Raw genomic sequence first — 12,642 nt, forward strand, 5'->3', positions numbered from 1 at the left:
AAATAATATTTATTTTACATTTAATTTTATGTTAATATTTTACTTTTAATTTTATGTTTAAATTTTACATTTAATTTTTTGTTTAAATTTTACATTTAATTTTTTTCATGTAAAATGTTTACTGGGTTGAAATTTCGGGGAATTTATTGGCATGTCTAAAATATAAAATGGGTCTAATAAAACATAGTCACAAAACTCTTGAAATATCAATTTATACAAACTCGTCTCTTTTTTATCAGACACAAAAATAAAAGACAAATTAGTAGCAGATCTGAAATATGAAATGACTTTATTTTTATAATTAAAATATTTTACAGAGACATCTTCTTTGTTTAATTTGTCTATCATACAATTGACAGAGTGGAGTGTGCCAGATAAAATTAATAATTGATTTGTAGAAAATTTAAAATATTTCTGGTATGTGTAGATCATTGAACCAGAACTATTTATAATTAGAAATTGGTAGATCATCTTAAAAAGGGTAAGATAATAATTTATACATAAAATGAATATAATTATATTTATTAAATAAAGCATGAATTTAAGTTTTTATGTCTGCAAATTGGACACTTCTCGTTTAATTTGTTCCATGTTTTTATGCAGATCTTGTGAAATGCTGTCATGCATTTTAGGCACTGTTTTATTTCTTCATTTTTAATGTCTTCTAGGCATATCGAACAGTGAAATATTTCATAAGAATGAGAAATTAATTCTAAAATGTCTTCAGATATTTTAAATTCTTGTATTTCTAATTGGCAATCGTAACAAGAATCAAATTGTCTAGTCACTTCTATAAAATTACAATATTTACATTTATGCATAAAACTAAAATATTGATTTTTTTAAGTGACCTTAGTGTAGTGGTTATCACGTTTGTCTAACACGCAGAAGGTCCCCAGTTCGAGCCTGGGAGGTCACATTTTTATTACAAAATATTTATGCAGGCGTAGCATATCTTAATATTCTAAAAATTTAATTGATTCTTCATATTATTGGTCAATTTTCTTTTATATTTCCCTTTATTTTATATTTATGAATTATAAAATAGAAATCCCAAGAGACTGGCGCACTTCGGAGATCAGATTTATAGACGAAATGCCTTTATGTCTAATTGACAAATTAGACAAGGAAATTTATAAAGAAAGCATTAATTCCATAAATAATATTTTTAAGCCTAAATATTCGTACTTGGGCATTTTCAAGATGCTAACACTTGTCCCGTACTTGTTTAGTGACAAATCGTCATATGACAAAGATTTGGACAAAGTAATTGAAAATGTAAATAAAAAACTCAAAGACAAAGGAATGTCCTTTGGGAATCCCAAATATGAAAACTATACACATTTAGTACTGAAAATTGATGAATAAAATATATAAAGCCAATTTGACTTATTTTTTATAACATAAAATGTCAACTTATTAAATTATATTAAACTATTTATTCTCTTTTTTTTTCTTACGAGTTATTCTTTCTCTAATTATTTCAATCTTCGAATTATATTTGTCTAGTGATCTTATCTCATATTTACCTAATCTAGATCTGTCCACATCTCGCAATAAAAGTGTAAGTTTCTTGTTAATTAAAATTAAATCACGCATTATTTATTTTTTTGAGATTCAATTTATTTTTTATTTATGTTGTTTTAGAAATGAAAAAAAAACAAAAAAATAAAACAAATAACGTATATAGATAGCCCATTTAAATAATAAGTGATATATTTAATAAGTAATAATTTTTTTAATTAATTAAAATTTTGTTTAATTTATTTTTTGCATAAACGAATTAATAAGCCAGTAAAATAGTAAAAAAACTAAAGAAGTTTTTTAAAAAATAAAATAAAAAAATTTTATATATTGGGCTGTAAATATATATTATTTTTTACGAAAAAAAATGTTTTGTAGTCAGGATACGAAAAATTAAGCGACCAAACATATCAAAATATCATAAAAATAGCTTATATTAAAAATATAGTAAATTCAGTATAGATATGGGGAAAAACACAATATAGTTATATTTTATAATATAAAAAACGTAATATGCGTCATTAAACGAAGATTTTGAATGACAAAAAAAAAATTTTTTAAAAAACAATATTGAGTTTAGATAAACATAAAATCTTTGATAAAAGTTAAGCTAATAACGAATTTAAGATAATTAATCATACAAATCAAGTTCTAAAAAATTAAAATATCTCAGTTTATCAGAGTTCAATTTTACAATTATAAATTACATAACTTAAAAAAAAAATTATTAATATATCAAGATTTTCGATGATAAGTCTTTTAATATATTACTGAATATGGTATAAACTACATAATATCTTTTAATTTTAAAGTTATTAAACAATATCAAATTAAATTTCTACTATTACAAAAGTAGCGATATACAAAGGCTCTTGTAGTGGTCTGTTATAATGACAAATAAGACTCACTGAAATGCAAAAAAAAATCAAACTTAAAATAAGTATTTGGATTTTTTAATTAATGTAAAAAACAAAACTAAAACATATTTGAGGTTCTTGTAAACGCTACTTTTGTTATTTTATCTCTTGTAAGTTTTTACAAAATCATGTCTTGTAAACTTCCCTCTGTAAAAAGCTCTGCGTTTTATATGCAATTTGATACAAAGATAGCTAAAACACTATATTTACATCGTGTCAAGAACATTAAAAGCAGATACAACAATAGATTAGGCTTTGATTGCACAATAAAAACATCATTATGTAGAAATCAAGGTCTTTTATTATCATCTGAAGCCTATATCATTTATAGCTCGGGCACATCATCAATTTTGCCTTTCATATTGCGTAGATTCTGTATCGCAAAGGTTTTGTTCTCCATAAACAATAAAAAAACTTCAATCTCAAACTAACAGTTTTACTCTCTATCCAAGCATTTAACTAAAGTAGACCTCTAAAATTTCAAAACAAAGTTGGCTTTTGGTAATTTTGAACTTTTAATAAATAAATTTTGATTTTAATAAAATTATTGTTTCGAATGCGTTTTTGTGGTATTAATATAAGTCCAATTGTGCCTAAACACATAAGATTCATAGTCTAGACTAAAGATTCCCGTGCACACACTTCATCGTCTTGAAATGATTTTACATTACTTAAAAAAATTAAACTGCTATGTTAAATATCGAGCATTCTTCTTTGTATATCGGCGCAATATTTTCGAATTTTATAACGAATTTTGTATCGACTAAAGTTTTAAGTCTTAAGCTACTTTACACTAGTCAATTTAAATATAAAACAAGCATTGCACGCTGTGCAGAACAATTATATATGAGGGAACTATAGAAAGCTACTTCTTCACTATTTAAACTTAACTTATATATAATTAATTCGCCATTTTCTTACATATCTCCAAATTCGTGTTTTGTTTTTTTTTAGTTATAGTACAATAATAACCTGACATGTAAAGACAGACATATTGCAATGATATATTCAATCAGAATGTAGTATGAAAACAAACATAAAAGTTGCACATTGTAAAAAAAAATTATTGTTTACTAAAATTGGAATGTCTGGTGAAATTTTATTTCGTATAATTATAAATTACTACATAATTTTTATCTGAAATTAAAAATAATACTGAGAGCTATTCTTAATTCGGACAACGAGTCTATATATTGCTTATTTAATATACGCCTGATTATTTCTATGGACAAAATATTTTATGATACATGAACCGGTTCAAGCAAGATATAAGATCAAATAAGATGTGTATTGTTTGCTCTACGTGTTCAAGAAAAAAATTAGCATAAAACGATTTACTTTGAACCTTTTTTTTCCTGTATAAGTACAGTGAAATAATATTTCTCCAACGATACTTGGGAGTATAAATAAAGCGAAATGACGATTATATCAATGCAAAATAATAATTAAAAAAAATTAGTTTTTTATTTAAATACTTTATTTTTTTAGGTTTTTATAAACCTTTGTTTTTAATATATTGTGATATATTTGTATAATTTCTATCCCCCATTATGATAAATAAAGACATATATTTAAATTTTTTTCAATTTATCTGCTGTTGCTGTTTCTGCTTAAATGTCACATCGTTTTTTATTTTGTTGTTATTGTGTAGATTCTACTATTTTTTCCTTAATATCTTCGAAAATTTTGTCCTGAATATCATTTAAGTTAATAAATTCTTTGATCCTTTTCCCTCTAAAACTATCTCTTTTCCCTTCTTTAATTTCATAAATGCTATTTTCGGGTTCTTCAAATAATTTTAATAACAACTCTACACATTGTTTAGAATTTTTATTGTATTGTTTTATATCTCTCAATCCGCTATAAACTTCTCTACATATTTTTGTTAAGTAGCCCACATTTTTTTTCATTTTATCTTTTTTTCTTTTGATTTTTGGTCTAATCGATAATGCATCTATTAAAATAATATTTCTTATTTCATTAAGGGTTTTGAATATTGTATTTTTAACTTCAATGTTGTCTCTAATAATATTTTCACCTTCAAAAAAGAAACAAAACTTTATCATACATTTAATAAATTGATTTTTATCTTTGCTTGATAAATATTGAACTACGGCTTCTGTTAATTTATTTTTTTCTGTTTGATCTAAATATTTATCTTTTGTTATTATTTCTACGTTGTTTAAAATTTTTTTATCTAAATTTAAACAAATATGTTTAAAAAATATATTTATGGCCGAATCTTCTTTATCTAAAATTTTGTTTATAAAAAATTTAACTAAATTGCTAGTTTCTAAAAATTTATATAACACACCAATGTATTCATGCCAATTCTTTTTGTTTTTCGATATAAATTTTAAAATTTTACAAAAATCGTTAAAGCATTCTCTACTGATATGTGTGATATTTTTTCCAGATTTTGTATCATTTTTGTATGAATAAATATATGTTCCTTTTGATTGTTTAAATACTATTTTCTTTGTCTTTATATTGATTTTAAATAATAAATCTTTGTTTTTGATCATATTCTTTTTTATAGTCGTAGATTTATAGAATTTATATTTTTTTCTTTCTCTAGATCCAAGAAACTCAAACAACTCGTTTACATGCTTGTTTAGCTCTTTTTTCTTTTCATCGTCACTATAATATTTATCAAGAGTGTTACTACATTTAACAGTAAAATCTTTATCATATACTTCAAAAAAATAACTTACATCGTCTTTGTAAAATTCAATTGTAAAGCAGTAGAACTGCTTTTTCAGTTTAGAAGAATCTTTGAAAACATTTAAACAATCAGAACTTTGCGAATAAATCATACTTTCGTCTCTATCTATAATTCTTCTCTTCAGTAAACATTTATCTTCAAAAATAAAATCGTAATATAATTCTGTTCTTCTAACAACTTTTCTGTTTAGATTTATTTTTTTTATATGTGTTATAAGATCATTCATAATTTTATAATTTTCTATCTCGTTTTGTTTATATATAAAAATAATGCAATATTTGTTAATATTCATATCAATTTCATACAGCTTTTTCTCAATATCTTTGGCAATGTTTTCTATCTTTCTATATTCGTTTGTGGTCTCATCACTTTCATATATCAACGGAATATCAAAAATTCCAACGATTCCACCAAGATTCACTACAACACAACAATATGGACCAGAGTGAGAGATGGTCACTTTACAATATATTTCATTATAGTTAAAACATGTAAAATCTTTAATTTCTGTTTTCTTAGTGATGATATCTTTTAATAAGACTTGTAAATTTGTAATATAATTTAGTGATATTATTGGTGATAAAATTATAAAAAATTTTATATGGGTAAAAAAAAATAATTATTTATATTTTTTTTAAATTAAATTTTCCGTTTAAAAACGTAAATAGATTATGTCCAATGATATGTATCTCCTTTAATCTTCATAAGTTTAGTATTGAAAAATAAGAATATTAAAAGGAGAAATTTTTATTTTAAATAAAAAACGTATATATGATTAATTTACGCAATTTGTAAATGATTGTAACTAAAACTTAAAAATTTTATAAGCTCAATCCATAACACTTTTTTTGATTTTTAGTCTTCAACGTTTCTAAAGATTTGAAAATAGGCTTAAAAAGATATAAAAACGTTTTTGATGATATTTTGAAACTTAGTTAAAAATAACATAAAAATATTATTTAAACAACCTATATGTACGCTATTATAATAGTCAAATTGAAGCATTAAATTATAACAAAATAAGAATAATAGAAGTTGTTTTAAAACTTTAATGTCTTAAAAGAATAACACTTATAAGAAAATTCTTTTTATAATAAAGTAAAAGTAGATGATAATAATAAAATCAAATTGTACAAATTACGGAAGGGCTTATATGTATAAATTTTATTTTTCCATGTTTTATGCGTGGAATAAAAAAAAATAACAAAAAAATAGGACAATATGGCTTATTTAAAACATGGCCATTGTTTGTATGAAAAAATAATAGTACCGAAATGGGTTAATTGAAACATGAATGCTTTAAATTTTTGATATTTATTGATCAATCAGTCATTGCCATCAAAAACGTTTTGAAACGTTTGACAGGCAATGTATAATTTCGAAGAAATATAATATTGCTCAAAAATGTATTCGTATCATTTATATAAGTTTTGAGTCATATTTTATACTTTTACTTTTATTAAAAAAATTTGGAATTTTTTAAAAAGATGCAGAGTTTTCTGTTATGCTCATTTAGTTATTAAATTATATTAATTTATTCGCAACATGTAAAGTAACAACATCGGGAAAACGACAAAACAGAAACTAAAATATTTGAGCGCGTTTCGAATAACAATATGCTGCAAATATTTAATGTCTGCCCATTTTAATTGTAATCAGATTATATCTAGCTATAAATGCTTAAACAATTTATTTAAAATTTTTAGATATTGTGACTTTTAGTTTGACAATTTGCCTTCTAAGTCATTTATTTACGTTCAAATTTAAGGACAAAAATTTTACCCATATTTTAGTATTTTCTGGCCGAAGCCGTGTTGTTGTAGGGGATTCTAACACTTTTAAGGATCTTAAATATAATAGCTTTTTGTGTATATTTTTTTTTGTTACTACAAAGTGACATTTTTTTTTATCATAACTGAAAATAGCCCCTTGTCCTTTATTAAATATATATATAACTACTTTCTTGAGTGGCCTTTATGCGTAGAATATACCCATTTAATATATTTGATTCTTAGATCATTTTATTCTATATAAGATTTTTTTAAAAAATCCTGAAATTTTTTATAACTGTGTAAAAAAATTATTTTTATCTACAATGAAAATATACTTTAATACTAAAATGTAGTTTTAACAAATATCACTCCAAATTTTACGTATTTATTCTTATTATAGTATGGAATCTAATAAAAATAAATTTTTCTGTATACGATCATCATAAGCAACTAATAAAATTAAATTTTGATCTTTTTAATCATCATCATATATATAAAAGAATTTTATTTAATTTTTTACCCCTAAAACTCAAAAAAAGAGAAAATTTAAAATGGTAAAATTTTTGTTTTAAAACAAAATTAAATGCTTTCATTGTATTTTATAGACAATTTTAGACCAGATACATTATTTATATTTTAATTATAAATCATTTTTGAAATTATTAGAAATATGATTTTCTCCTTTTTAATTTCTTCCTTTTAGAAAAAGAAAACAAAAACAATATGAAACAAAATGTATAAAAAATTGGTTACTAATGTGTGAAATTAACTCAGTTGAATTTATATTTGTTTCTGAATTAACTTTACCACTGCAATGTTGGTTCAATAATATACTTAACTTCTAAAAAATACATTGTTCCTTTTTAATTCTTCCTTTCAGAAATGTAAAATCAAAAATCAAAACAAGAAACAAACATTAAAAAGATGATTTACAAACATTAGAAATTTATCAACTGACTTACAAACTCAATTAAATAATATTTAGACTAATATCAATGCTATTTATAAAAAATCATTTTCTCATTTTTGTTTTCTTCTTTCCCAAAATGGAATTTTAATTTTAAAAACTATAAATACTTTTTTTTTCTTTACCCCCATTATGTTTACGAAAAATCAAACAAATTGCGATTTTAGTGAACAACCAAAAGCAACTATCACTATCTCTCAGGAGATATGTAGTAATACTGAAAATGACAATGTTATTTTCTATGGGGCCAATGCCTCTGTACATAACACAAAAAATAAAAAAACAAATGTCGGTGAAACAAAAAAAAGGAATTTTATATTCAGTTTCTCTGGCGAAAACAAAACAATTCTTAATCCAACAAACAACACAGAAAAAACAGCTAGATTAGCAGACAACACAACAATAGAAACCTTGACAGAAAAACTAGATGTAGCTTGCAGAATCATAAGCAGAAACCATGCTGAACATTATTGTGGAGATTTGAAAGAAGAATGTGGCTTTTGTGGTGCATTACATTTTGCTGGAGAAGCAAGCAGCAATGGATTATACAAAAGCTGCTGTCATTTTGGGAAAGTCAAATTACAAAGAACAAGAGACTTTCCAGATGACATTAAGAATTTATATATAGGAAAAAATAAAGATGCAAAAAACTTCAGAGACAATATTAGGTCCTACAATGCTGCTCTTTCTTTTGCTTCTCTTGGTGCTCAAATAGAAACTGTATCCAATGGACCATATGTATTTAAAATACATGGTCAAGTGTATCATAACACTTATAATGTAAATAATATGGACTCTAATGCACCAAAGAAGTATGCTCAATTATATGTAGTAGATAGTGATATGGCAAATGTTCAAAGAATGATGAATCCATCTAATAGAAATTGTGATATATATATCATGAGCAAATTAGATGGATTTATAAGATCTGCTAATCCATATTCCAATGCGTATAAAAATATGTCTGAAATAGTAAAGGAGCAAAAGGAAATGGGGAAAGAAGTTAAAGACATTTCTATGGTCTTTAATAAGAATTTAGAAAGAGATCAGAGAAGATATAACGCTCCCTCTACAAGTGAAATCGCAATGATTTTCACTGATCCAAATGGAGAACCACCATTTGAGAGGGACATTAAAGTATATAGCAAGGGTCTTAGTTCTGATAATTTACATTTGGATGTTTTAAGTCCCCATCTAGATCCCATGACATATACTTTGTTCTATCCATATGGGGAAGCTGGGTGGAATGCAAATTTAAGGATTGAGTCTTATCATGGGGAATCACAGAAGATATCTTTACTACAATATAAAGTAGCACAAATATCTATAAGAAAAGATAAGTTCAATCCTTTACTCTATGGAGGGAAGTTGTTTCAACAATGGATTGTAGATTCATATCTACAAGTAGAAGCAAACAACTTAAACTTCATAAAGTTAAATCAGAAGACGTTGAGAGTAGATCTTTACAAAGGCTTAGTAGATTATGTAAATAATGGAATAGAAAGTAATGCTAAGCCTGTAATTTTACCATCAAGTTTCCAAGGATCTCCAAGAAATATGAGAGAGAGATACCATGATGCAATGTCAATTGTAAGAAATTTCGGAAAGCCCGATCTTTTCATTACTATGACTTGCAATCCAAATTGGAAGGAGATAAAGGAGAATCTATTTGAGGGACAAACTGCAGTTGATAGGCCTGATTTGGTAGCAAAGGTCTTCAACTTAAAATTAAAAAGCATGATGGAGGAGATTTTGTCAGGAAGAGTATTTGGGGAAGTTGAGGCTCATGTCTATTCTATTGAGTTTCAGAAACGTGGACTTCCTCATGCTCACATATTGATAATGTTAAAGGATAAGATTCGGGATGAAGAAAGAATAGATAAGTATGTGAGTGCAGAAATACCATCACCCATGGACAATGAGATGTTACACAACTGTGTAACAAAACATATGATTCATGGACCATGTGGACTAAGTAACTTGACAAGTCCATGCATGGAAAATGGTGTCTGCACGAAAGAATATCCCAAAGAATATAACTTTGAAACAAAGATAAATAATGACGGATATCCTGAATACCGAAGAATAAGAGGGACCGAGTACAATGTAAGGGGAAACATTGTTACTAATGCTAACGTGGTCCCCTATAATGCTTATTTGCTTGAAAAATACAACTGTCATATCAATGTAGAAGTTTGTACTTCTATCAAGTCAGTAAAGTATATTTTCAAGTATATTTACAAGGGATTTGATTGTGCAGAAATGAGAATAACCGACAACAATGAAATTGATCATTTTGTGAATTCCAGATATGTTTCAGCACCAGAGGCTACCTGGAGATTAATGGAATACAAGATGCATGGGAGATCTCATAAGATCCATAGACTTCCTGTGCATCTTCCACAAGAACACTTGATCACTTTCGAAGAAGGGAAAGAAGAGGAAGCTGTTAGATTATCTGATCTTAGACAGACTCCTCTTTTAGCCTACTTCAAGTTGAATGAAGTTGATGAAGAGGCAAATCAATTTGCATATAGTGAGATACCCTATCACTATACATATAAAAGGGGAGAATGGATAAGGAGAAAGAATAAGTACAGCAAGATAATTACTAGACTTTATTCTGTATCTCCTACAGAGAAGGAAAGATTTAGCCTCAGAGTCCTATTGATCAATGTAAAGGGGGCTAGATCATATGATGATTTGAGAACTGTAAATGGTATAGTTTATAGTTCTTTTGCAGAAGCGGTTGAAGAAAGAGGACTTCTTCAAGATGACAAAGAATGGGAAAGGGCTTTGGATGAGGCAGTAGCAACCGAATCCCCAGCAATAATAAGAGCATTGTTTGGATATATTTGTGCTTTTAATAAGCCAAAAAATACCAAAAAACTCTTTGATAAGTATCTTGGAGATATGTCTGAAGATCTAGATCAGAATAGTAGAGACGAAGTTATTAGTAGATTAAAAGATATAGTTAATGCTCATGGATGGAGTCTAAATGCTCTGGGTTTAGATGAGCCGATTAACTATATCGTGAAGGCAAAAACTATCTCTGATAATGGAAAAGATCTAGATCAGATGATCTCCTCTTTAAATGCAAAGCAGAGGGATGCTTTTGATAAAATAACAGATAATATTGATAAAAAGGGCAATTTATTCTTTTTAGATGGACCAGCAGGATCGGGGAAGACATATCTATATAATGTCCTGACCGAGTATTTAAACAAGAATAAAAAATCTTCAATACAGATGGCAACCACAGGTATTGCTGCAGATTTATTAAAGGATGGAAGAACAATGCATAGTTGTATGAAACTTCCTGTTCCTTTGACAGAGACCAGCGTATCTAGATTAAAAAGAAATACTCCCGAAGCAGAGAAAATAATAAAGGCCTCTTTATTGCTAATAGATGAAGTTTCAATGATGTCAAAACATGCATTGAACGCAATAGATGAGGTGCTTAAAAGACTCTGTAACAATGATGATATCTTCGGAGGGAAAACTCTATTGTTGGGTGGTGATTTTAGACAGACATCAACCATTGTAATGAAGGGTACTCCAAATGATATCATCGAGAACTCATTAATTAGTTCAAGGCTTTGGGTACATGTCTGTGTACTGAAGCTTGAAACGAATATGAGATCTTACAATCAATTGGAGTTTAATAAGTGGTTGTTAGATATAGGTGAGGGGCGTACTAGAGATAGTAAAGGATGTGTGGAGATACCCAAAGAATATCTTGAAGAAGGGGACATAGTCGATAGCATTTTTGGAACAACCAAAATTGAAGCAGGTGATGATTCTTTGTTTGATAAGATTATCTTAACAAGCAAAAATGAACATGCAAATGAATTGAATGCCAAAGTGTTAAACCTACTTAATGGATCTTCTAGGGTATATGTGAGTTCTGATGCTATAGAATCAGAGGATATCGAAGAACAACTGAGATTTCCTCTTGAGTTCTTGAACATGCAACAGCCATCAGGACTTCCTCCACATAAGTTAGTACTGAAGATAGGGGCAATAGTGATGTTGTTACGCAATATTGATCCTAAGAATGGATTATTAAATGGGACCAGATTGAAGATAAAAAGTCTCAGAGATAATTACATCTTAGGTGAAATAATAACAGGAAGGGGAAGGGGCACCCTTGCTGTTATACCAAAGATAGACATGATGCCAAGTGACACTCTTCTTCCGTTTGTACTTAAAAGAAGACAGTTTCCTGTGGTATTGTCATATGCTATGACAATACATAAAGCACAGGGACAGTCTTTTGACAAAGTGGGAGTGTATTTGCCTGAGGATGTATTTTCTCATGGTCAATTATACGTAGCTTTGTCAAGAGTGAAGAAGAGTGAAAACTTGAGAGTCAAGTTGGGGGGAAACGGGGGCAATGTCAAAAATGTAGTTCTACGTGAACTAATTGGCCCATAAGAGCCAAGAGATGGAGAAATGCGCCGTGAGCGTACAAGAACTATGCCATTTTTTCCACAAAAACAAGATAAAAGATGGTAAAATGCGCCGTGAGCGTACAAAAACTATGCCATTTTTTTAAAGAATAAATATAATGTGATAAAATTAAAACATGTACCAATGCAAACACAAACAACCCGTTCTAAGAACGGGTCTGTATACACTAGTCATATATATAAAAGAATTTTATTTAATTTTTTACCCCTCTTTTTTGTGGTTTTGAATTTCTAAACTATTTATTTTGATCTTATTAAGTTATTA

General features: G+C 27.3%; 4 protein-coding genes and 1 non-coding gene across 5 annotated transcripts; 2 read left to right on the forward strand and 3 right to left on the reverse strand.

The window, feature by feature from the left end:
* Positions 1–105: 105 nt before the first annotated feature.
* Positions 106–471, reverse strand: VNE69_01166 (trafficking protein particle complex subunit; the record flags this gene model as incomplete). Its single annotated transcript, XM_065472300.1, has 1 exon — positions 106–471. The coding sequence occupies one exon, from the start codon at positions 469–471 to the stop codon at positions 106–108; it is 366 nt and encodes a 121-aa protein (XP_065328372.1).
* Positions 472–524: 53 nt separating this feature from the next.
* On the reverse strand, positions 525–821 carry VNE69_01167 (RING-type zinc finger protein; the record flags this gene model as incomplete). The annotated part of the gene is made up of 1 exon (XM_065472301.1): positions 525–821. One exon carries the CDS (start codon positions 819–821, stop codon positions 525–527), a length of 297 nt encoding a protein of 98 aa, XP_065328373.1.
* A 25-nt stretch (positions 822–846) lies between these two features.
* Positions 847–919, forward strand: VNE69_01906. The gene has a single exon. It is a non-coding gene; the product is annotated as a tRNA-Val (tRNA).
* A 113-nt stretch (positions 920–1,032) lies between these two features.
* Positions 1,033–1,368, forward strand: VNE69_01168 (ERF4 domain-containing protein; the record flags this gene model as incomplete). The annotated part of the gene is made up of 1 exon (XM_065472302.1): positions 1,033–1,368. One exon carries the CDS (start codon positions 1,033–1,035, stop codon positions 1,366–1,368), a length of 336 nt encoding a protein of 111 aa, XP_065328374.1.
* Positions 1,369–4,081: 2,713 nt separating this feature from the next.
* On the reverse strand, positions 4,082–6,952 carry VNE69_01169 (uncharacterized protein; the record flags this gene model as incomplete). The annotated part of the gene is made up of 2 exons (XM_065472303.1): positions 4,082–5,694; positions 6,922–6,952. 2 exons carry the CDS (start codon positions 6,950–6,952, stop codon positions 4,082–4,084), a joined length of 1,644 nt encoding a protein of 547 aa, XP_065328375.1.
* Between the last annotated feature and the right edge of the window lie 5,690 nt (positions 6,953–12,642).

This window comes from Vairimorpha necatrix, chromosome 1 (assembly GCF_036630325.1).
Source record: "Vairimorpha necatrix chromosome 1, complete sequence".
In the NCBI taxonomy this organism is placed as follows: domain Eukaryota; kingdom Fungi; phylum Microsporidia; family Nosematidae; genus Vairimorpha; species Vairimorpha necatrix.